Source organism: Taudactylus pleione, unplaced genomic scaffold, assembly GCF_031769625.1.
Source record: "Taudactylus pleione unplaced genomic scaffold, aTauple2 ptg000174l, whole genome shotgun sequence".
Classification (NCBI taxonomy): Eukaryota; Metazoa; Chordata; class Amphibia; order Anura; family Myobatrachidae; genus Taudactylus; species Taudactylus pleione.
In genome coordinates, this window is record NW_028284576.1 from 2,361,063 (window position 1) to 2,385,215 (window position 24,153).

General features: G+C 43.6%; 1 protein-coding gene across 3 annotated transcripts in view; it reads right to left on the reverse strand.

Moving 5' to 3' along the window:
* Positions 1-24,153, reverse strand: part of DIAPH2 (diaphanous related formin 2) — a 1,301,891-nt gene that overhangs the window by 428,313 nt on the left and 849,425 nt on the right. For all 3 annotated transcript variants that reach the window (XM_088475573.1, XM_088475574.1, XM_088475575.1), the window contains one exon: positions 2,581-2,706. In XM_088475573.1, the coding sequence (XP_088331699.1) occupies positions 2,581-2,706 (126 nt within the window). The remainder of the gene's footprint in view (positions 1-2,580; positions 2,707-24,153) is intronic.

Here is a 24,153-nt window from a genome sequence, read left to right on the forward strand (position 1 = left end):
ATCAAAATGACGTACACGGTGCCACCAAAATTGGTTGTACTCCTGAACTTTTTTTTGTAACTTTACAAGGTAAAACTTAAATAACCAACAGATCGACAAAGAAAACTGTACTTGGATTGTGGGAGGGGTCATGCAAATAACTTTTTGGTCACTGCTCTTGTTAATAAAGTTTTATAACAGTCCATGCAGACTATTTAAAAAAAACAGGGGAGGTGTATCAAATCTTCTATAGAGGAGAGATGGAGAAGTTACCCACAACCAATCAGCTTCAGCTGCCATTTTATAGAAAGTACCTGATAAATGGGGTTAGGAATATTTTGTCGGCCTTGATCATGTTGACACTGATGAAATGTCGACATATTCATGTTCTAATGATGTCAACACGACATTTCTGAGGTATCCTGAACCTACATTCTGCTGTTGACTGCATACCGATAAACGCTACTTAGAAGCATGACAATATGCTATGGGAAACTTCTCCACTATAGGCCCGTATTCAATTAGACTCGCACCCGCGATACTTTTTCGCCTCCCGGACTTTTCGCCTATATCATGTGTTTTGGGTGCAAAAACTTTTCGCGTGCGTCCCCGCGATTCCCTGTATTCAATTTGAAATTAGGCGAAAATGGCACCCGGCGAAACTTCAACAGGCGGAAAGTCCTCTCCAAAATGGGGTAATCTGCCTGACACCCCCCAAAGGATGCACTGACATGGGGGATCACTATGGATACCCCTGAATTGCCCTGCTGAAGGTATTTGGGGGTTTTAAATGGTCTCCATAGGTGCTGTTTTGCGTATTTGCATAAGGGGTGAAGAATAGCATTTTGAAGTTTTTTTGGTTAAAAAAAAATAGTCCCAGCAAATTTTGGGTACCTGAAAATGGGGGGTAGCCTATTTTAAAGTTGCTAAAATAAAGTTTTAAAAACCGTGAAAAATCCACCTGCCGCAAGCACCTACAAAGTAAAAAACACCTGGGGCATACTTGGGGACTCCCCCTGGAGCCTATTTCGCTAGTTTTGAAGTTTGTCCCCCAACTTTCGTTTTTTCCGCCCCCAAAATTAAAGTACTTTTTTGGGGTGTTTTAGAGTGGGTTTTTTTTGTCTTTGACACAGTTTACCTTTGGGGAACTGACATAAGCCAGCACGGGGGTTCCTGCAACGTTGCACCCCAATTCTGCAACTTTTTCTGCCTGCAATTCATAGGTGAAACTTTTTCGCCTATTACATTGCATTGACTTTCCACCTAGACGAAAAGTCTTTGAAGTTGAAAACGGCGATACTTTTCCGCCTGGCGAACTGATGTCATCGGCGATACTTTTTCACGGATCTCGGCTTTTTCGCTCCAAATTGAATACGGACCTTAGACAGTTTGATACATCTCCCTGTAGTCCTGAAACTCCGTCCTAGATAAAGTCAGACATTACTGTAAAAGCTACGAGCATACGCAGATAAACATAGGTACGAAATCCAAAAAAATGCAATTGCAAAAAAAAAAAAAAACAGAAACAACAAAAAAGTTTGAACATGAAATTTACAAATAATTTCAGAATATTTTACTGCCTATAATTCTTTATCCTCCTACCTGAATATTTGGAGGATGCTCACCTAGAAAGGAAGGTCCTGATTGATATATAATATGATTCATAACACAGTATCCTATACGTGAACAAAATATATGTTTGAAGCGTACACAACTTCTGGGTCCAAATGACCAGTGGTTCTCAAACTCGGTCCTCAGGACCCCACACAGGTCATGTTTTCCAGTTCACCCAGCAGGTGCACAGGTGTAGTCACTACTCACTGACACATTTTAAAATAGCCGCAGGTGGAGCTAATTATTTCACAAGTGATTCTGTGAGACCTGGAAAACATGCACTGTTTGGGGGCCTGAGGACCGAGTTTGAGAACATGTGCAATAGACAATAGTTAGCCTAAATCACAGGTTCTCAAACTCGCTCCTCAGGGCCCCAAACAGTGCATGTTTTCCAGGTCTCCTCACAGAATCACAAGGGAAATAATTAGATCACCTGTAGATCTTTAAATATGTGTCAGTGAGTAATGAATACACCTGTGCATCTGTTGGGTGACCTGTGTGGGCTCCAGAGGACCAAGTTTGAGAACCACTGGCCTAAAAAATACCAGACAAAGTACTTCTCTGTCTGCTATTAAGAAAGAAAAAAATATCACATTGTTAATACCTTAAATGGGTAACACAAGGAAGGGGTTTAGAAAGTGATGCCAAACTTTAGAATATTTTAACGACTTTCAAAAATGTAAGCTGATGTTACATGGTAGTACTTTTTTGTAACAAATTAACACCTGCAATTTCTGAATCTTCTTTGTAAGTGAAACTTTTGCTGTACTTTGACCAACGTGCAGACTGTTACGTATACCCCACAGCGGGACAAAACCTTCGCTAGCGTGTTGTTAAGACGCTGTTTTTACATCTCTCGCTGACACTATCCTGTGTGAGAAGTACGGCAGCTACTGAGCTGTTAATTTGATGCTGTGTAAATATTTAACTAGTGTCAATACCAAATGCAAATTACCTATATAAAAAAAAATAGATTAAAAAAGGATATATTCATTTTCGCCACAAACTTATCGTTGGGATTGTCAGTTTTGGGAAAGTTTTCAATGTCACGTTCCAGCCGCTTGATTTGCTGTTCCATCGTATCCAGACTGGCTTTCAGGTTCTGGGCCGAAACTGGGAGATAAAACGGCAGGAAATAGGTTAGTGTCTCCATGTAGCCTCTAATATTCTAACTACGAACATGATGCAATATTAATAAGACACATTCTGTATAAATTCCAATGTCTTTGGTATAATTCCATAAAACTGGACAAATATAAAATACACATTGGGAACAAAGGTGTTTGCTATAATATAATTAGCTAATTGGTCTAAGCCAAAATACCAGCCATGGACCATAAAACACTTAGCTGCCCCTTTGATGTGGCTTAACTTACCCTATGTAATACAATGCAACTTAACTTACTGTATGCAATACAATGCATTTAAATTACTTTATGCAGTACAATGCAGCTTAATTTAATTTACTGTATGCAATATAATGCAGCTTAACTAGCTGTATACAATATACTGAAAAGTAACAGTTTTCATAACTACAGAACAAAAACAGTTTTCTCATGTTGGCCATTTCCAAGCTCCACCCGTCACCACTTTAATAGTTCTTATCTAACACAAGTTAATTATAAAGGCTTCATTATTTATTTAAAAAAGGCAAATAATTAAATGTCCCTTTAATTTGTGGATAATATTTACAGAAACATTGGGAAAAATTTACATTTTTTTGGAATTTTTTTCTATTGCTACTATCACAATGATGACGGTGCAGTAGCTGATTTAATCCATGGGCGGCATTGAGTTTCCGCTTGCAGATGCACAAATCCCCGTATTAGCCCTATGGATTCTCGCTTTAGCATAAGGGACGCGACACAGAAACAGCCCCATTATATCAGAATAATGTAGATTATGAATGATATGATGAGGATAATGGGTCATCAGAGCTTCCAAATTCCCATTGGTACTCCCACATACTCCCATTTCCATCTGCCATCTTCAAATTGATAACTAACAGCCAATTAGGTGCTTGACAATACTTGGTCCAAGCAGATGGCCAACACTATGGCACCCTAAGGGGCATAGTTACTAAGCAGTGTTAGGAGACAGAGTGAAAAGTGATAAGAAAGTGATAAGGTGCCAGCCAATCAGCTCCCAACTGTCATTTTTCAAACACAGCCTGTGAGATGACAGTTGGGAGCTGATTAGCTGGCACCTTATCACTTTCTTATCACTTTTCACTCTGTCTCCTAACACTGCTTAGTAACTAGGCCCCTGAGTCTTCGCTCAACCTGCCGGTATTCTCTTGGATCAGGCCACCTTCTGTACCTCCTTCTCTGACACCCAATGTATCACTAATCCTCATGGGGAGGTCAGGGGACTCTGTGATACAAATTTTTGTCACATCAAATGTATTATTTTGCTTTCCAGAGTGCCTCTCCGCCAGCTACAGTATGTTCACACTTCCTTCCATTACATCCCCAATAATACCACTTTGAACTAGTTAGAAAGACCAAACCAGTTTGGTGCTGGAAAGCTCAGAGGCTGCCTAACAAATGTCACATGGAGGGGAACCCACTTATGTTTTATTTGAATATCAGGGATGCACATCTGCCACTTTTGTGTTTCCCCTCTGCGATGCCATAGATACAGAAGGTATGTGTGTCTAACTTCCAGTATGTCTGTGCTGCCATAGATACAGAAGGTATGTGTGTCTAACTTCCAGTATGTCTTTGCTGCCATAGATACAGAAGGTATGTGTGTCTAACTTCCAGTATGTCTGTGCTGCCATAGATACAGAAGGTATGTGTGTCTAACTTCCAGTATGTCTGCGCTGCCATAGATACAAAAGGTATGTGTGTCTAACTTCCAGTATGTCTGTGCTGCCATAGATACAGAAGGTATGTGTGTCTAACTTCCAGTATGTCTGTGCTGCCATAGATACAGAAGGTATGTGTGTCTAACTTCCAGTATGTCTGTGCTTCCATAGATACAGAAGGTATGAGTGTCTAACTTCCAGTATGTCTGTGCTGCCATAGATACAGAAGGTATGTGTGTCCAGTATGTCTGTGCTGCCGCACCCAATTTATTCTACTCAAACACAGGAGCAGCACTAACCTGCCGGTAATTACCTAAACGCAGGGACACTGGGAGTTCATTGCGGCCCCTGTACTAGGGTGTTTGGCCAGTTGTGGCAGGGTGTGGGTGCGCCACCTCCTCATCAGCTCCATCCCCAGAAAGGGCCACGATCAGGGACTTTGTACCCACTCCCACCTCTCTGAGGGCACTCCTACCTATATGGTCCGCTACAAAATACTCCATGGACAGTTGGAAAATTATCCCCAGATAAAGGGTTAATACTTGCCCAGGTGCCCCCTATACGAAGCAGTACGCCAAGGTATAATGAGATATATGCGGCATGGCACGGTCTTGTAATGTTCAAGAATAGACACAGCTTGTCATCTATTCTTGAATGTTACCACAGTAGTCCTGGGACTGCCGCCTATATCTCATTATATATATATATATAAATATATATATATATATACACACACACACAGTATATATATATATATATATATATATATATATAATACACAAAAACACACACAAGCACACACCCATAAATATATACATTGTAAACTGTTTATACTTTTAAATATGAAAACTAGACCATGACATCTAGCACAATGGATACAGCTGTCTCAGATACCACATCATAATATCCAAATTTATGCACGATTATTACTAACCTGTACATTACATATTAGCTACTGCTTACTGAAAAAAATACTACAAAATAAATAATTTATTCCTTTGCCTTCCAGCAATCTAACAGTATAGGACAAATTATCACACTGATTATTACATATATTCTTACCAATCACAATTTTCAGAGAATATTTTATTCTTGCTTGCACATAAAATAATACACACACATACTGTATATATATATATATATATATATATATATATAGTGTCATTTATAAACAGAGGCACGCTGTAAGAAGGGCCTATGTGCTCAGGAGAGGGCCTGTCTTTCGTTATACCCCCATTCCCTTGTATATTATTTTAGCCCCCCAATAAGTGTAGCTGAGACTCACTCAGGAGGAATAGAGGTGGGGGACACAGGCTGTGACAGGTGCCCAGGATCTCAGAATATCTTACTTTTTTCATATGTAGCCAGTGATTATTGATCGTGTTATAATTAATATTTGCAACTGAATCATGATAGTACCAAATAGCAGAAATGATACAATGAATTGTCACCTTCCATTAGCCCGACTAGCATAGGCTGCTGAAAGTGGTAATCTGGTTGGTTGCTACGGGTTACAGCACATTGCTGCCATGTTAGTAATAAAGCCCTTTGTGTATATTGTGTGCGTGCAGATGGGCCTTTAGACAATATCGTTAGGTATGCATTATTTATTATACCCGCACAAGACATAGATACAAGTTCAGAAGTTTCGGCTCTGTATAGTTTCTGTATTTCAGTAGCTGATGCAACCACAAAACTTCGGGCTGCACACAAAGCTTTGCCCCGCGGGACTGGAAGGAGAGATCAATGATTCCCAGCGGATGCTGTTCCCTATCTCTTCCCTTAAAGCTTGTCAGAGTGGGTGAGCTCCCTGTGACTCCTTTGTCATTCATGATGAATGGGAAGGCTCATTTAACAGCTGGTTGTTTCATAAAAGCAGCAAAAATGCTTTTTCTGTGTGTTTTGCCATCAAAGAGCAGAAAAATAAAACAAGTTTTGGGAATGACAGAACCGGCATTTTATCCCTACCTTGCATTTTGGTAGCTGCCAGTTCCATAAGCCATCTGTGCTGGAGTTTGATAGATCACCTGTTATGGGGACCAGGCTTCGGATCACTATCTGCCTAATCTGTTACTATTTTAGTCTCTTGTATGCCAAGAATGACAGAAATGTACTACTGTATAATGTAAAAAGCAATATTAACTAGTAAACTCATCAGATAACATAGGGCCTGCTTCACTATGGTACGCAATATTGTGTATGCACGCAGTTCAACTGTGATAGTATGCTAATCCATTGTGATCGCAATGCAAACTCGGCAGTACATAATGACGCCAACCTTACATTGCACACATCCGTACTACTTAGCAGAATAGCGAAACCATCGGTACAATCGCGCACCATCGCAGCCTCACGCACACCTGCACAAGCCCTGACCTTACTCAGGAATTGCTAACCACCACGCGCACTATGAGGCCTCAGGCTGCGTAGGGCATCGCGGTGGATAATTTATGTACGCCCCTTCAACGGCGTGCAAACGCACTGGCACGCCTGCGTTTCCCCGACCTCCCCCCATCACCACCCAAAAAATGGCACTTCCTGTCAATCAATCTGAGAGGGGTCTGCATAGCCTCTGCGATCGCAGTCCCGATCGCAATAGCTAGTTCGCGCACTGCGATGCATAAGCATCGGCTGATGGCGTACGTAATTGCAGTTGTGTACGCTAGTGAATCAGCCCCATAAAATAAGTTCTCCATTGACGGCATCTAACATACTTATTCAGTAGACTTAGGGCCACATTAAAAATGAGGAGAATGAACATGTAGCTCCCGGACTCCAGATAGAGAAAAGGTCCAACATCATGGCAGCGTGATAATGACGCTGTCTATCTGGCCACACGGTCCCCTAGAGCGTGATAATGACCAGCTGTCTATCTGGCCACATGGTCCCCTATAGCGTGATAATGACCAGCTGCCTATCTGGCCACACAGTCACCAGCCACTTGCAGCGTATGTCTCTCCCCTGTGACATCACCAACCACTTGCAGCATATGTCTCTTCCCTGTGACATCACCAGCCACTTGCAGGATATGTCTCTCCCCTGTGACATCACCAGCCACTTGCAGCGTATGTCTCTCCCCTGTGACATCACCAGCCACTTCCAGCGTATGTCTCTTCCCTGTGACATCACCAGCCACTTGCAGCGTATGTCTCTTCCCTGTGACATCACCAGCCACTTGCAGCGTATGTCTCCCCCCTGTGACATCACCAGCCACTTGCAGCGTATGTCTCTTCCCTGTGACATCACCAGCCACTTGCAGCGTATGTCTCCCCCCTGTGACATCACCAGCCACTTGCAGTGCATGTCTCTCCCCTGTGACGTCACCAGCCACTTGCAGCGTATGTCTCCCCCCTGTGACATCACCATCCACTTGCAGCGTATGTCTCCCCCCTGTGACATCACCATCCACTTTCAGCGTATTGGAGGTTGAAAGGTCAGTGGACAGGATAAGCAGTTCCAAGGCTCCTATTATACAGAGCAATCAAACTAAACAATACTACCATAAAATACTAATTTAATAAGTTGCATTGGCAACTATGTATGCTAAAATATTGTACAAAAACAACTCATTTGAAACTAGTAGCAATGTCCGTTAAACACAGTTACTGTTCACTTATTAAAAAATTAATTTATTCAAACCAAATCTCATAATTACATCTCTTATATGTAAGAAATACTATTTAATGCCCTGGGCCAGAGAGAGCATTGGCGCCTACCCACCCCACTTCTTCCAATTTTCTCATATATCGGCATATGGCGCGCATCCCAAAAAAGGGGGCGTGGCCTCACGGGGAAGGGGCATGACAAATCTGATTTGTCCCGTACGATGATGAAGGGGTGCCGAGCCAGTTATCCAGGTGTCACTGCCAAATACAGGGGTCTATGTTCTAAGCCTTGGGGGTCTATTCATTATGTTCATTAACAGGCCCCAATAATTAACATACTAATTCGACTTGAGTGCCAGAGCAATTGACAATTGCTCCGCCGCGGAGACAGCTGATCCAAAATCATCTGTGTCCCCGAATGGCTTTCATTCTCCTTTCTGAGCAGTGAAACTTAGCACTGCCGAGTCGATTTAGCAGTGCTGTGACCCAGAATTCACGCAGGCGCACAAAGCCCCGACGTCCAAAAGGGTGTGGAGGGATCACAATTCGGCAGGGTGTGCGCTGCCAGCGGGAGCGAACGGCATCTGAAGATGGCGAATGCTCCCGCAGTTAAGCTCCGAAATATTATATTTTCGGAGCTTGATGAATTTCTGTCCCCATTCTAGTGTATGGGGACAGCGGGCCACATCGGAAGTGAAAGGTATCTCCTGCTTTACCTTTTTGATGAATGGATGAATTTCACCTGCTTTTGTAGAAATTAAGTGATAATGAATAGACCTCCTGGAGACAGATAAAGTGGTTGGAGATAAAGTACCAACCAATCAGCTCCTGTCATGTTACAGACTGTTTGAAAAATGACAGTTAGGAGCAGATTGGTTGGTACTTTATTTCTCTCTATGGATTAGTACATCTCCCCCCACAGTGTGAATTCAATGGCTGCAGTGATGATACACAATACTCATGGGTGAGAGGTTCGAGTCCAGGGTGTGACAGTATTTTGAAATGTGTGTGTTAAACCACGGAGGATGTTACTGGAGGGAAGGTGGCCAGACGGAGGGGGGGGGGGGGGTCAGACAAGGATGAAATAGAAGCTACAAGTGAGAATGATCGTAAACAGAAAATTGACAGGCGCAGCTGAACAGCGCCCCTTGCCCTGCGGCGCCCTGCGCTGTGGCACGTCGCACCACCCTAGTTACGGCCCTGGTGCACCAGCGTGGAGTGTAGTGTTCATAGGGCGCTGTGCGTGCCCGCTGCATGGCACATTCACAAGCACAGTCACAGTTTTTGGCAGATATGGGTAGATGGACATCGCCCAGCGCAGGCTGTGTAAACACTACGGACTAAAGCGTTTTACTGCCAGGGCCACAAAACTTTCACTCTTCATCAGGTGAATTAGTTAGCACCAGTAATTCTTTGATAAATAAACCACAGTAAAAGTCCTGTCCAACATAGTCAGAGAGTGGGGTTCGGTTACATTGTGATGTTTTTTCCTTTATATAAAACACCGTCATCAGTTACAAAACAAACAAAAAAACAAGAACAATTAAATACTTTCAGAATTATATAAGACGTTCTACTGTACAAAAAGTCATTAATTTCCCCCAGAGTATTTGTGATATTGTACAATTCACCATCTGGTAACACGGCTGCGTTTAAGTGAGAACTTGCGAAATAGCAATTGGAGTAGAAATAAATGAACTCATATAGCATATACATCCACAGCCATCTCTGTATTTATTCCATGGGGTCTTTTTATGACTTTATAACTTATTATTATTTTATAATGTTTTCATTGTTTAACTAAACACTGTGGTCAGTCCTCCAATAGTGATGGCTTTAGCTTTGGTGCTATATTAGGAGATGTTACAACAGCGGGTTATCGGAGACGGCATTGGTCATTGTAGCCTACAGTAAGCTGTACCAATGTAGGTTTTTTTTTCCAGATCGGGATGCACATGTACATTAAGAAAGTCAGGTCTGAACACGGAAGCAAAGTGATGGTGCCAGCGTCAGAATGCCGACGCCGGAATCCTCATTAGTTTGCAATGCCGACACCTGGTGGTAAGTTGTCTAACCCTTCCCCTGACCCTTCCCTTATGCAGCCTAACCCTAACCCTCCCCCCAAAGCCTAACTAATCACCCCCCACAGCCTAACCCAAACCCTCCTGCAGCCTAACCCTAACCCCCACAGCCTAACTCTAACCCTCTCCTTATACAGCCGAATCCTAACCCTCCCCCTGAAGCCTAACACTAACCACCCCCCCACATCCTAACCCAAACCCTCCCGCAGCCTAACCCTCCCTCCACAGCCTAACTCTAACCCTCCTCCCGAAGGCTAACACTAACCTTCTCCATCACAGCATATACCCTAACCCTCCCCTCGAAGCTCAACCCTAACTTTCCCCCTCACAGTCTAACCCTTAACCTCCACAGCCTAACCCTAACCCTTCCACCCCACAGCCAAACCCTCCCCCCAAAGCCTAATCCTCCCCACAGCCTAACCATAAACCTTCCACCCGCACCCTAACCCTCCCCCGAAGCCTAAGACTAACCCTCCCCTCCACAGCATAACCCCCCCCCGCAGCGTATCCTAACCCCCAGCAGCCTAACACTCTCCCTAACCCTAATACTTACCGTCAGGATTGCAGAGGACACCAGGATTATGGTATGCAGTTGGGAAGCTGGCGGACCTAATCCCGACAGCCGTGTTCCCGACTGTCATATCCCGGCAAGGGTCAATATGCCGACACCTGTCATTAGACATACACCGGGAGGGAGCCCGACGCCCAGCATCCCGATCGAAGGGACGCCGTGTGCCGAGCGTGGTTAGGGTTAGGCACCCCTAAGGGAGGGCTAGGGTTAAGGGGTAGAAATTGGTTAGTATATACTTACCTTTGACGATTGGGATTTCCTCCTCTGCCGGGATGCCGCTGTTGTGGATTCCAACCGCCGGGCATGGGTCCGGCGGTAAATCATACCGATTCCAGGATTATGACCCCTCTTAGGAATATTCCGGCACTGGCATTCTGAGTACTGGCATCCTGACCGTTGGGATGCCAACTACATCCCCCATGGGAGATGAACTACATCACAGCAAACTTTAGCACAAATCACGTTTCACGTTGGTGCACAGTTCCAATGACACAATCTTTTTCAAGGAGCCCAGCGCTACGAAACGCATTGGGCACATCCGGGAAAGTCAAACACTGAGCAGAATCACGATACGAACATCTTAGCGTGACGCGGCCTCTGGCGTCATCCACAGCCCTGCAACCGCACTACACGTGGCATCCGAGAACACAGCCGGCACGAGGACTGCAGCGTCAGCCTGAAGAACCTGGACCAGGTAGGGCGAGTGATAGGGACAGTTTACCGCTATTGACTGACTATAGCCCACACTTTATAAAAAAAAAAAGAAAAAAAAGAGCATAAACATTAGCGCTGGAGTTATTTATTTCATTTGTTTTCGTTTATCCCTTTTATTTGCTTTTATTTTATTATTTTTGGGGTGCTTTTATTTGGTTGTATCTTTACATGTCATTCTCATCCTTTCATTTTTTTATCCCTTATTTTTTTCCTTTCATATTCTTTACCTTCCCTTTTTTATACCTCTCATATTCCTATTTACCGTCAGATGTATACATTAAATATAATATTAATACATATTAGCGCTCGATCTACACCATTCAAGACTCCTTTACTGCTGGACACTTTAGCAGTCCCGCCCATCGTTCTGTCACTTCATTCTGCAGTTGGGGTGGGACGGGAAACATTAAGGGGTCTATTTACTAATCAGTGTTAGGAGACAGAGTGAAAAGTGATAAGGTGCCAGCCAATCAGCTCCTAACTGCCATCTCACAGGCTGTGTTTGAAAAATGACAGTTGGGAGCTGATTGGCTGGCACCTTATCACTTTTCACTCTGTCTCCTAACACTGCTTAGTAAATAGACCCCTAAAGCTTCAACTCCAAGTGAATACTTGGCGGAGTAGTTGTGAAAACTGTGCCCCCTCTTGCACCTGCTTCTCAGTAACCTGCCTGGCGCAGTCCGAGCTCCTCACATCTGTTAAGTAACATTCCTGCGCTGTGATCTGCTAAACCTGTTATTCTAGAAAAGTTGTGATCCATAATGTAAATGTTAATTGCTTTACCGGCAGCTGCATCCCCCATGGCAAAGGGCTGAGTTATTTTTATCTTAGTATATTTCCTAATGCGTCCCTAGAAAATAGCACAAAAATGCTGGACTTCTGTAAAATGCCGCAGATGGCACCAGGTCCTAAAGATCAGTTATATTCCCTCCCTCCCCCCTTATCTCTCTGAACGCATCCTAAGCAATGTCAGAATACTCCAGAGAGTGTCCATGCTCCCACCACAGTTACCGGCGTCTAATTGGCTCACTTGTCACGCTGTGGTGAGCCCCACTGAGGGATTGTGGGTAGTAATATGCAAATTAGCTGGTGAAAAAATATGCCCCTCGTTTTCTGCTCATCTATTCTGTATGAACTCCTCTGAGCGTTTTATACATCACAAGGAGCAGCCTGGTACGGACGTAAGATGGGACTTAAAAAACAAAATCTGCACATTCAAAAGAACGCTGCATAACATGGGCCAAGGCAGTCACTGGGAACAGCAGTAATGGTGCTGAGGATCCGTCATACAGCAATTATAGTTGAGTCTTAGTGATTTCTGTATGTTATTTCTATCTACTATATAAAAATTAAAATGTGTCCTTCTGTCATTCTGTCTTTCTTTACAAATCCACAGTTTACAAGCCAAGATCGTGAAATTTTACATACCAGCATATAAAACACGGCGGAGGCAACTAAAAAAATTTGAAATCGAAATTAATTACTGTCAATTTTTAAATAATTAAAAAACCCAATTTTTGCACAGCATTCGCCCTCTACTGGTCAGGTATGGAATTAGAAAAGGATTTAGCCCACAGTTTACAAGCCAAGATCTCTCATGGTTCTACACCTAAAACACCAAAGAAGAATAAAAGCATTGTCCGGTTTGGTTTATTGATAGATGCAGATTTGGACACCATTCTTCTTGGGCCATCTGCAAGGTCAATAACATTGTATTTTTGTTTCATTTCATAATTTGATTTTTTAACATGCATTTTGCTACATACTAAGGAATTATGGAATTTTATTCTGTAGCATATAATCTAAATCTCTGAACATCATTTACTATGGCTCTCGCGTGGAGTTTACAGTACCTTTTAAATGCTGTATGAATTTATTAGGGATGAGTGGGTTCGGTTCTCAGAGAACTGAACCCACCTGAATTTCGGGGATCCGGGGCGATCCAAGCCAAGCTCAGATCTCCCTGCCTGCCCTGGATCCCTCACCCGAGGCAAAACCTTGCGATGCCGCTGTCGGGTTGCAAGGTTTTGTATCGAGCGAGCTTAAAGCTGATTGGCTGAGAGAGCAGTCTGCCACGGCTCTCAGCCAATCAGCGTTAAGCCCATTTAACAAGCACACAGGAAGCAAAAGAAGATGGCGCCCGGCATCCCTCGCTGCCTGACACCGCCGGTACCCCCAGCTGCCGACATCGGCGGCACCTCCACCGGCAGCATCCCCGGCTGCTGACACTGCCGGCACCCCTGCAATACTATCCCCACGCAATGAGGACACCGTTAGCGACCCCCACACTGCCAACACTCCCACACTGAGGACACCACCAGCACCCCTGCACTGCCGACACGGTCAGCACACATGCACTGAGGACACCGCTGGCACCCCCGCTCTGCCGACACCGCTGGCACCCTTCACTGAGGAGACTGCCAGCATCGCAGCGCTGCCATTCCATGTACTGAGGACACCGTCAGCAACCCTGCTCTGCCGACACTGTTGTCACAGTAAATGCACTATTGGTGTATCCAACCCACACTGTATAACACACTATCTGTGTTGGAAATTGGAAGCTGAACTGCCACATGCTAGTGCCACCCACTGTGTCGCTTAGCTTAGTCAGCCAGCTAGCTGGATGCAACCTTTTGGCCTTAACTAGATGAAAAAAATAATATTGTGAGGTGGTCAAAATTGATTGGAAATGACTGGAAATAAATGTTATTGAGGTTAATAATACTGTAGGAACAAAAACAGGCCCATTTTATTTGATTTTAGCTGTTTTTATGATATTTTAAGAAAAAATCCAGATCCAAAACCAAAACTGAAAAACAAAACACCAAGGTAAAAAAAAAAAAACAGATTCAGATCCAAAACCAAATTTATTCCTTTATACACCGTGGAGACCCTGAATGCCGGAAACAGCTGCACAAGGAACTGGAAGTGGTTGCTGTGCATTTCACAGGGTGAACCAGCAACCAGGAAGTACACAGTCATCCTGGTATCAGAGCAACAGAAGCTCTTGGCCGTGTTACCACTGTACATCCGACAGTTTGTCTTCTATCTCCAAACGTTTGCTTTACACCGTTACAGGTCCTACTTCCTTCGAAGACCTTAGGACTGATGACGGGGAAGTTTGTCACACTTTTCGTGAGGCCTGCCTAAGGAGAGGTTTGTTGGAGGATGATGTGTAAACAAACATTCTTAAAATCCCGGGCAACGTTGGGTACTCCAGCTAGTTTAATAATAAACTAGTAAAATATTCTGACATCATCTTTGCATATTATTTAATTGTTCAAAGGCAAATGCCACCTTTCCCAATATTACAACTTACTGGCTTTTTTTCTTACAGAAACCATAAGTCCAAATGATGTAATATTGGATACTGGGAGCGAATGTGCCAGCACATTGTACGCGGAGTCTCGTCCAACGCTTCTTGGCTGCTTGGCTTTCCGCAATCCCTTAAGTGCTGCCACTGGTACATGCGGAATGGAAGGAGCATCTATTAATGGGAGATGCCCAACCAACTGTCCTGGACAGGAGACAAAAGTCTGGATACGTAAAAGCTGGGTAGATACAATGTATCGTTCTGACGTGGATCGGAATGATATATCGTATGAATCGTGCAGCGGGTATGTCCCTTTCTTTGTCCACGATGCACAGCAGATTGGACGATGCAATGAATGACGTAGTACTCTTACATGCAGCATGTAACGACACATTGCGCCGCTATACACCGGATCGTGCAATGTTTTTGGCGCGCACAATGTATTGTTACATCGCATCATCGCTGGGTCACACATCGTATAGTATGTACTCAGCTTAAGACATCTCAAATTGGAGCTGTCCATCAATTTGGGATGGGACAACTAGGGGAGTATTTAGAACCTCACCCCCCTCACCCATGCAAACACCTAATTGATTTTAAACTGCATCTTACATACCTCCTAACCATTTGCACTGAAAAGCACTAGGCTGCCCTTATTCCCCCTCTAGAGGTGTGAAGCACATACCTTCCCAACTGCTGGGTTACTGAGGAGAATGAAGTTATGACTGAGGGGCAGAGGGGTCGTTTCTGATGCTAAGTGCACACAAGACATCCATTTTCAAGGAGTGTCGTGGGCATGTAGCCAGATTTACATGGTATTCTGAGGCGTATATATGACGAGGGGATGCCGTCTGTTGATGGATCGTTTTCACCCAGAATGGGGCGAATGTAAGTGCCGATAGTAATGATGGCGGTTTGCGGTGAAGCGACTACATGAAGATAACAGATACTTGCATTCGCATTAGGTAGTAAGCCGGCTGCCACAACCGTCCATGCTTGCTCCTGCTTTGCGCGCAGCTCAGAACCAGGTGCGGAGCCTTCAAATCGGGACTGTCCTGCCAAAATAATAACAGTTGACAGGTCCACTCCCAAATGGCAAATGCCATAGCTGTATATAAGAGCATTGGCGTATCTATAATAGGTGCAGGGTGTGCGGTGTACAGTGGTCCCTGGGTCCAGAAGGCCCACGCCCAGGGGCGTATCTATAATGGGTGCAGGGTGTGTGGTGTACACTGGCGACGGCCATTTTCCTGGTGACTCGCACATGCACAGTGCTGCTGTCCCCGGGAAAACAGTGCGGGTGCCATTTTCCCAGAGACCAGCACATGTGCAGTAGATTCTGGCAGTAAGCCAGAATCTACTCTACCACACCCGCCGCGGCACATCTAGAGAGAGGAAGGGGCCCACACTGAATCTGCACACGGGCCTCCTCCCTTAAAACGCCCCTGCCCACACTGTACACCCTGCACCCACATAATAATTATACTTACCTCACCGGAGTCCCGCGACGGCCGGTGCTGCAGACTCAAATCACCGTGAAGCGGCCATTTTCTCTGTGATTTTCACATGTGCAGTAGAGATGTCTCCAGGAATATAACACGGGTGCCATGTTCCCGGAGACCTGTGTATGTGCAGTAGACTTTGGCACAAAGCAAGAGTTTACTGCGCTGCTGGAGAGGTTGGGGCCTGCACGCAGGCTGCACGGCCCCTTCCTCTCTTAAACCACCCCTGTATAAGAGCGTCCCACCATTTCAAAACACCAAACAGGGAGAACTAAACGGCAGCACTCAGGGTCTCATTCAGAGCCGCTCGTAAGCGGCCGCTCGTTCGTTCTGAGCGATGTTTGCACAACTGCGCATGCGTACGGATCGTAATACGCATGCGCGAACCAGTAAGTGCGGCTGAAAATCGTTTGTTCGCTAAATAGCGAATGCCTGCTATTTTGAGTGACAGGAGGAGGCGTATGTGGGTGGTAACAGGGGAAGGTGCTTGAAAACGGGGAGTGGAGATCCAAATGCAGGCGTGCTTAAAGGTCAAAACGGGCGTTTTAAGGGTGTGCATAATTAATACAGCAGCGTCATTGACCACGTCACTTGGTTATTTTATAGTCAGAACTGCTCGCAAGATTGCGGTAGGAAAAACCAACCACAAGAATAGCGAGCAGTTCATACGCTGGTCGATGTACTCAATTAATCTAATAAATAGCGGACATGACGTAGGATGCGAGCGGCCAGGGGGCGTATTTTTCCAAAAAACGACCGCATGTTTTGTTCGCTCGTTCAGACCTACAGGCGTGAACAGACCGCAAAGAGCGAACGGATCATTTGAATAGCCACCCCTTTTTTCTGAACGAGCGAGCGCAAATAGCGTCTGGCTCTGAATCAGACCCTCACTTCCTGCGGCGACTTCTAGGGCTTAAATCATAAATGAAAACATTTGAAAACTGATTTTTTTTTTCTTTTAACTTTGTGTATTAACCTGACAGACGGCAGTATGTAACATTACTGCTCTCGATCCCCTTACCTCACATGGCCTATGCGGTTATATGTGTGTTTCACAAAGAACACTGAGGCATTATAACGACAGAATGTCATTGAGATTTCATGCACCTTCAAACAGATGTTTTAGATCACCAAAGCTATTTAGAGAGACCAGTGAATCTTCAAGGTCCAAACTATTCTCTTAGAAGACTTGTTGGTGGGTCAGAGGCCATAACACAGGTGGCGTTATCTTGGTGAGACAGACGGAGGGGTAAAGGTTAGCGCATGCGGGGGAGATAGTTAGGAGTATCTTATCTTCTCTGGAAACAGCTGGGTGCTGTCCTCTCCTATAGGTGTAAAACGCAGATATGTTACCAGACAGAGAAATAAAAGGTTATGAGAACACATTGCTAACTCTGGTTGGTAATTATACAGCAGTGGTATACAACATGCATGGTATTAGCAAAACTGTGGCAGGGAATGCTGGAATGTGTAGTTCCACAACAGCTGGAGAGCCGCATGTTGAATTTCCCTGATGTAGAACAATTAAAGCTGCATTTCTCTTAGTTTTACATTTTAAGTCAAACAGGAACTTTTTTCCAAAAAATCCCTGCTTTACCTGGTGGCCCCCTCCCACCTCAGTATCATTGTCTGAATATAATTAAACGCAGCCTGTAACATGACAGGAGCTGATTGTGTGGTACTTTCTCTCTCTCCACGCTTTGACAAATCTCCCCATTAATCTCTGTCCAAGGGGTCTATTCATGATGTTAATTATCAGAGTCCATACCGCTAATTAACATTCTAACTCGATGCGAGCACTGGAGCAAGTCATCATTGCTCTGGCGCGGAGACAGCTGATCCGAAAATCAGCTGTCTCCCAGGAGTGTTGAGACAAGTGCGAAAGCATGAAGTACAGGTCACGCAGGCGCACAAGAGCCCCGACGTCCGGTGGAAGGAGCCGGACAGGGGCAGAGGGATTCAAAAGGATCCATCTTCGCAACCCGGGACTAGTTCACATAGGAAAGGAGCGGGTAGCAGGAGCACTCGCCATCTAAAGATGGCAAATGCTCTTGCAATCAAGTTCCGAAAATATTGTATTTTCAGAGCTTGATGAATTCTGTCCCCATACTAGTGTATGGGGACAGCAAGTCATTAGGGGTGAGGAAGGTAAGTAGGAGATATCTGTGATACTAGTGTATGGGGACAGCGAGCCATTACGGGAGAGGAAGGTAAGTAGGAGATATCTGTGATACTAGTGTATGGGGACAGCGAGCCATTACGGGAGAGGAAGGTAAGTAGGAGATATCTGTGATACTAGTGTAAGGGGACAGCGAGCCATTGCGGGAGAGGAAGGTAAGTAGGAGATATCTGTGATACTAGTGTAAGGGGACAGCGAGCCATTGCGGGAGAGGAAGGTAAGTAGTAGATATCTGTGATACTAGTGTATGGGGACAGCGAGCCATTGCGGGAGAGGAAGGTAAGTAGGAGATATCTGTGATACTAGTGTATGGGGACAGCGAGCCATTACGGGAGAGGAAGGTAAGTAGGAGATATCTGTGATACTAGTGTATGGGGACAGCGGGCCATTAGGGGTGAGGAAGGTAAGTAGGAGATATCTGTGATACTAGTGTATGGGGACAGCGAGCCATTACGGGAGAGGAAGGTAAGTAGGAGATATCTGTGATACTAGTGTATGGGGACAGCGAGCCATTACGGGAGAGGAAGGTAAGCAGGAGAGATCTGTGATACTAGTGTATGGGGACAGCGAGCCATTACGGGAGAGAAAGGTAAGCAGGAGATATCTGTGATACTAGTGTATGGGGACAGCAGGCCATTCCGGGAGAGGAAGGTAAGCAGGAGATATCTGTGATACAAGTGTATGGGGACAGCGAGCCATTCCGGGAGAGAAAGGTAAGCAGGAGATATCTGTGATACTAGTGTATGGGGACAGCAGGCCATTCTGGGAGAGGAAGGTAAGCAGGAGATATCTGTGATACTAGTGTATGGGGACAGCGAGCCATTCCGGGAGAGAAAGGAAAGCAGGAGATATCTGTGATACTAGTGTATGGGGACAGCGAGCCATTCCGGGAGAGGAAGGTAAGTAGGAGATATCTGTGATACTAGTGTATGGGGACAGCGGGGCATTCCGGGAGAGAAAGGTAAGCAGGAGATATCTGTGATACTAGTGTATGGGGACAGCTGGCCATTCCGGGAGAGGAAGGTAAGCAGGAGATATCTGTGATACTAGTGTATGGGGACAGCGGGCCATTCCGGGAGAGAAAGGTAAGTAGGAGATATCTGTGATACTAGTGTATGGGGACAGCGGGCCATTCCGGGAGAGGAAGATAAGCAGGAGATATCTGTGATACTAGTGTATGAGGACAGTGGCCATTCCGGGAGAGGAAGGTAAGCAGGAGATATCTGTGATACTAGTGTATGGGGACAGCGGGCCATTCTGGGAGAGGAAGGTAAGTAGGAGATATCTGTGATACTAGTGTATGGGGACGGCGTCCATTCCGGGAGAGGAAGGTAAGCAGGAGATATCTGTGATACTAGTGTATGGGGACAGCGGGCCATTCCGGGAGAGAAAGGTAAGCAGGAGATATCTGTAATACTAGTGTATGGGGACAGCGGGCCATTCCGGGAGAGGAAGGTAAACAGGAGATATCTGTGATACTAGTGTATGGGGACAGCAGGCAATTCCGGGAATAGGCCCCCAAGTAGTTTTCTCCCCTCCACACACACTCTTTTAGTTCAAGTGAGGGGAGCTTTGTAGTATAATATGATATTTAGCTACATTCAAGTATTTTTCAGAATGTCCATTCCTTCCAAGAGTCCTGATTTTTAATGAACTGTCCTGATTTTGATGAAACGTTGAAAGGGGTGTGATCTGTCTATGATAATGTGTGGGTGGCTTCTCTGGATGTGAGTGTGACTATGGTTGGGCAGATCTGTGTAGGGTACAGGTGTTGTTTCCGTGGTTTGGGGAGGGACTTATTTTTGTCTAATTTTTTCTTTCAAAAATGTTGGAAGCTTTGATGTGTTTTATTCCTTATTTTAAACTTTCTTCAAACATAATTCTGTCTACTGAATGCCTATCTTTTTGTTTATGATAGTTGCCAATTTTCTCTGAAGTCTCAAGATCCGTATTTCCCAGAATTATTCAATGGCACAATATAGGTTGAAATATAGGTGAAAAATGTACCATTGGTTCTTATTTTCTAGGCTCTGTAAGTTAATATCCATTGAAAAAATTATATGATAATCAAATTAGAGATGTGCGCAGACCAACATGTTTTTGTTTTGGATTTGGTTCTAAATTATTGTTATGTTTTGGTTCGGTTTCGGTTGTCTTTAAAAATTGATAAAAACAGCTAAAATCATAACTTGAACCTGTTTTTGTTCATATAGCATTAAAGGTTGAGTCTCCCGTTTCCAAAATGCTTGGGACCCAGGGGTATTTTGGATAATGGAATATTCCGTATTTTGGAATATTTACATACCTTAATGAGATATATTGGGAATGGGACCCAAATCTAAATACAGAATGTTTTTATGTTTTATATACACCTTTATATGCAGGTCATTTTATACAATATTTTCAATAATTTTGTAGCTCAAACAAAGTTTGTCTACATACTGTACATTAAATTCATATATGTTTCATATACACCTTATACACACAGCCTGAGATAATTTTATAAATATTTTTTAATAATTTTGTGCCTGAAATAAAGTCTGTGTAGGTTAAACCATCAAAAAGCAAAGGTTTCACTATTTATGCTAAAAAAATTCCATATTTCGGAATATTTGGATATGGGAGACTCAATCTGTACTATTAACATCAATAAAATTTGTTTCCCATTATTTCCAGTCAGTTATGACCACATCGCAGCACCTAATATCACCGAACTGCTCACCTCTAAATCAAATTCCGGAAATGTGTAGCTGGGGATTGTAGTACTCCAAGGTGCACAGAGTCCCTTTTATGTGTGACACGATCTCACAGCTACACAATTACCCTCCCTCAAGATCTCTAAACAAGCCACAAAAGCATCAGTGTAATATTGAATAAACTCTCAAAGTAGTTGTTTAAAAAGAAGATTTAATTAAATGCAAATAACAAAAATTGAGCAGATATCTCCTTTAAGTCGTTTGGTCCTGGGAATTAAAAAATAATAATAATATCAAATAGAAGCTATTTATTTTTTCAATAGATATCCCGCGCATTAAACCAACTACTGTAGAGCTCAGTTGTGTCCCGTCCGGTTCTCATGGAACGGAGAGAAATATAAAAGCACTTGATGCAACCCAACGTATGAAACTTTTTATGTGCGCCATTGTTTGGTTCAAAAATGAGTAACATAATAAAAAAAAAATCTTGGAAAATGCTATTAATGCATAATTTAAAAAAATAGAGTTAAAAGCTTTGTAGCGTACATATTGCTTTCTTATGCAAATGTGACGATGACAAGCACTCACCAATTTGGCAACGCATTATAGGTCTTTTAGTTAACAAGTAAAACACAGGCTTTTGATCTTTGTGGGACCCAAGCATGATTAATTAAAAGGCAGAAAAGTGGCATTATTATTTGACAACACAGAAGCAAAACAACTGGTTGATGAAAGGATAATTTATAAGTGACAAAACCTTTGCATCATTATGGTAACATAGTATTAATTTTTTAAAAGGGAAAAACGAATCAAAAGAGGTAAAAACAATCCTGATTTGTGCGCCGGGATAAATGATTTATGCCGCTGAAGTGTAATTGTGAAAAACGAGGCTTTGTGGGAATAAGATATTGCAAATTCAAAAAACAGGGCAGGTCAGATTTACTAGCTGTTCACAGGAGTTCAAGGACGCTGTATAATTAATGTGCATTTCTACGAAATAAGAGCTTCAAAGTTATATGAAAGGTGCATTGATCGGAAAGAGAACCTTGCAAAAACAAACAATCCGTAAAGAAGTGTTAACATTACGCCAATTGAAAAAAAAGTTTAAATGGCAGATTATTAATTATATTACTTGTAAGGCCTAAACCATGTGATATGTTCAAACATAAATGTAATGGGTTGTACCCTATGCGGCAACCCCATAGGGACCCCATCTTCCTGTACAATTTTAGGCCGGAACTGGACAATTATAATTTTCCGCTGAATATTTAAATTGTGGCTGTGAAATGGACAGGAGAGGGGCACCATCTATCCGCACACTCCCCGTCTTGGTCAAATGAAGTGTTGGGGTGGGATCCAGAAGCGTGTACGTGTGGGGGCATTACAGCAGCAGTGAGGGGAGTTATAATGGGAATGGAGGAGGACAAAGTTCATGGGGGGATACATTGCATATCTAACAGTGTATGTGTTTTGCATTATAGAGCATATTTGCTTCAATTACAGGGTGTGTGATGCATTATGAGGTATATGGGTTACATTACAGGGTGTGTGATGCATTATGAGGTATATGGGTTACATTACAGGGTGTGTGATGCATTATGAGGTATATGGGTTACATTACAGGGGGTGTGTGCTGTATTACAGGGAATCTGTGTCAGATTTGTCTACTCTCCCGTAATGTCCGGGTGTTATGGCCAATTATATTTTGTTCTTTAAGTTTAGTTATTGTTTCTTTTAGTTACTATGACATTAGGTCAACTCTTGTGGACCCTTCGCTCTCTGTTGACCTTAACAAACATTTGAATTCAAACTATACCCAAATATCTTGCAAGACTTCTAGCAATATCCTTTATTTTTTGTAAATAGAAGCTCTCACGACATTTTGTGTGCCATATACAGTATTATATCTATATATATATATATATATATATACACACACATATATATATATATACACACACACAGTATATATATATATATATATATTATAAGGGCACGATCGTGCCCTTATATTAAGGCTGAACAGAAAAAAAAAAGCAGAAATCTCCATAGAGAATTCCGAAGGAGAGGGGGGGGAAGGGGGTTTAAGGGTGCTACACCTCTATATATATATATATATATATATATATATATATATATTATACACAAAAAAAGGGAGGGCGCTTGCTTCATTTTGTAGAAATCAATCTTATTATGAAGCAGCACATGTTGTGTACATAAACATTTGGGTATACAACACACTTAATACTCAGTCCTTATAAAATAATTTTGGCTATGGATCACTTTTAGATAGATGAACAGATGGAATGTGGCCTTTTCTTAGAGCAAACTTTTTTAATTCTTCTCACGCTTTTTTTCAATGTACAGTAGGGATGGACACCGATCGTATATAATCCTCCAAAAAAAACAATCCTTCCTTGAGATCGTGCTGGAATAGAGGGGGTCATTCAGACCCGCTTGCGAGCGCAGGACGCTCGCAAGCGGGTCGATGTTGCCCCACTGCGCATGCGCGAGACCCGGATAGCGATGGGCTCTCCGTCGCTCCGGGTCTCGCACCAAAGGGGGCGTGCTGTCGATGTTGATTGACAGCACGCCCCCTTTGGTGGGCGTGCCAGGGGCGTGGCTGCCAGACGGAGGTGTTCCCATGGGAATGCCTACCATCTGAAGCCGGCCCCACTGACATCACAAGTGATGTCAGTGGGAGTGAATTTGGCTCTGATAGAGCCAAAATCACTCCAGGGCTTGCGGCAGCGAGACCCTACCACAGGGTCTCCGTCGCAAGCCCGATGGTCGCGATGGTCTTGACCATCCACCACATCCACTGCTCTTAGAAGAGACCACATCCATCTGTTCATCTATCTAGAACTGATCCATTGCCAAAATAATTTTTTAACTACTGAGTATTAAGTGTGTTGTATACCCAAATGTTTATGCAAACATTTGTTGCTTTATAATAAGATTGATTTCCAGAAAAATGATACACAGTAAGCGCCCTCCCTTTTTTTCTTTGGACACTCGTCAGGAGGTCAGTAGAGAGGTGAAAGCCGGTACTTGAATTGCTTTTATTATTTGGTCATATTAGAAGTATTT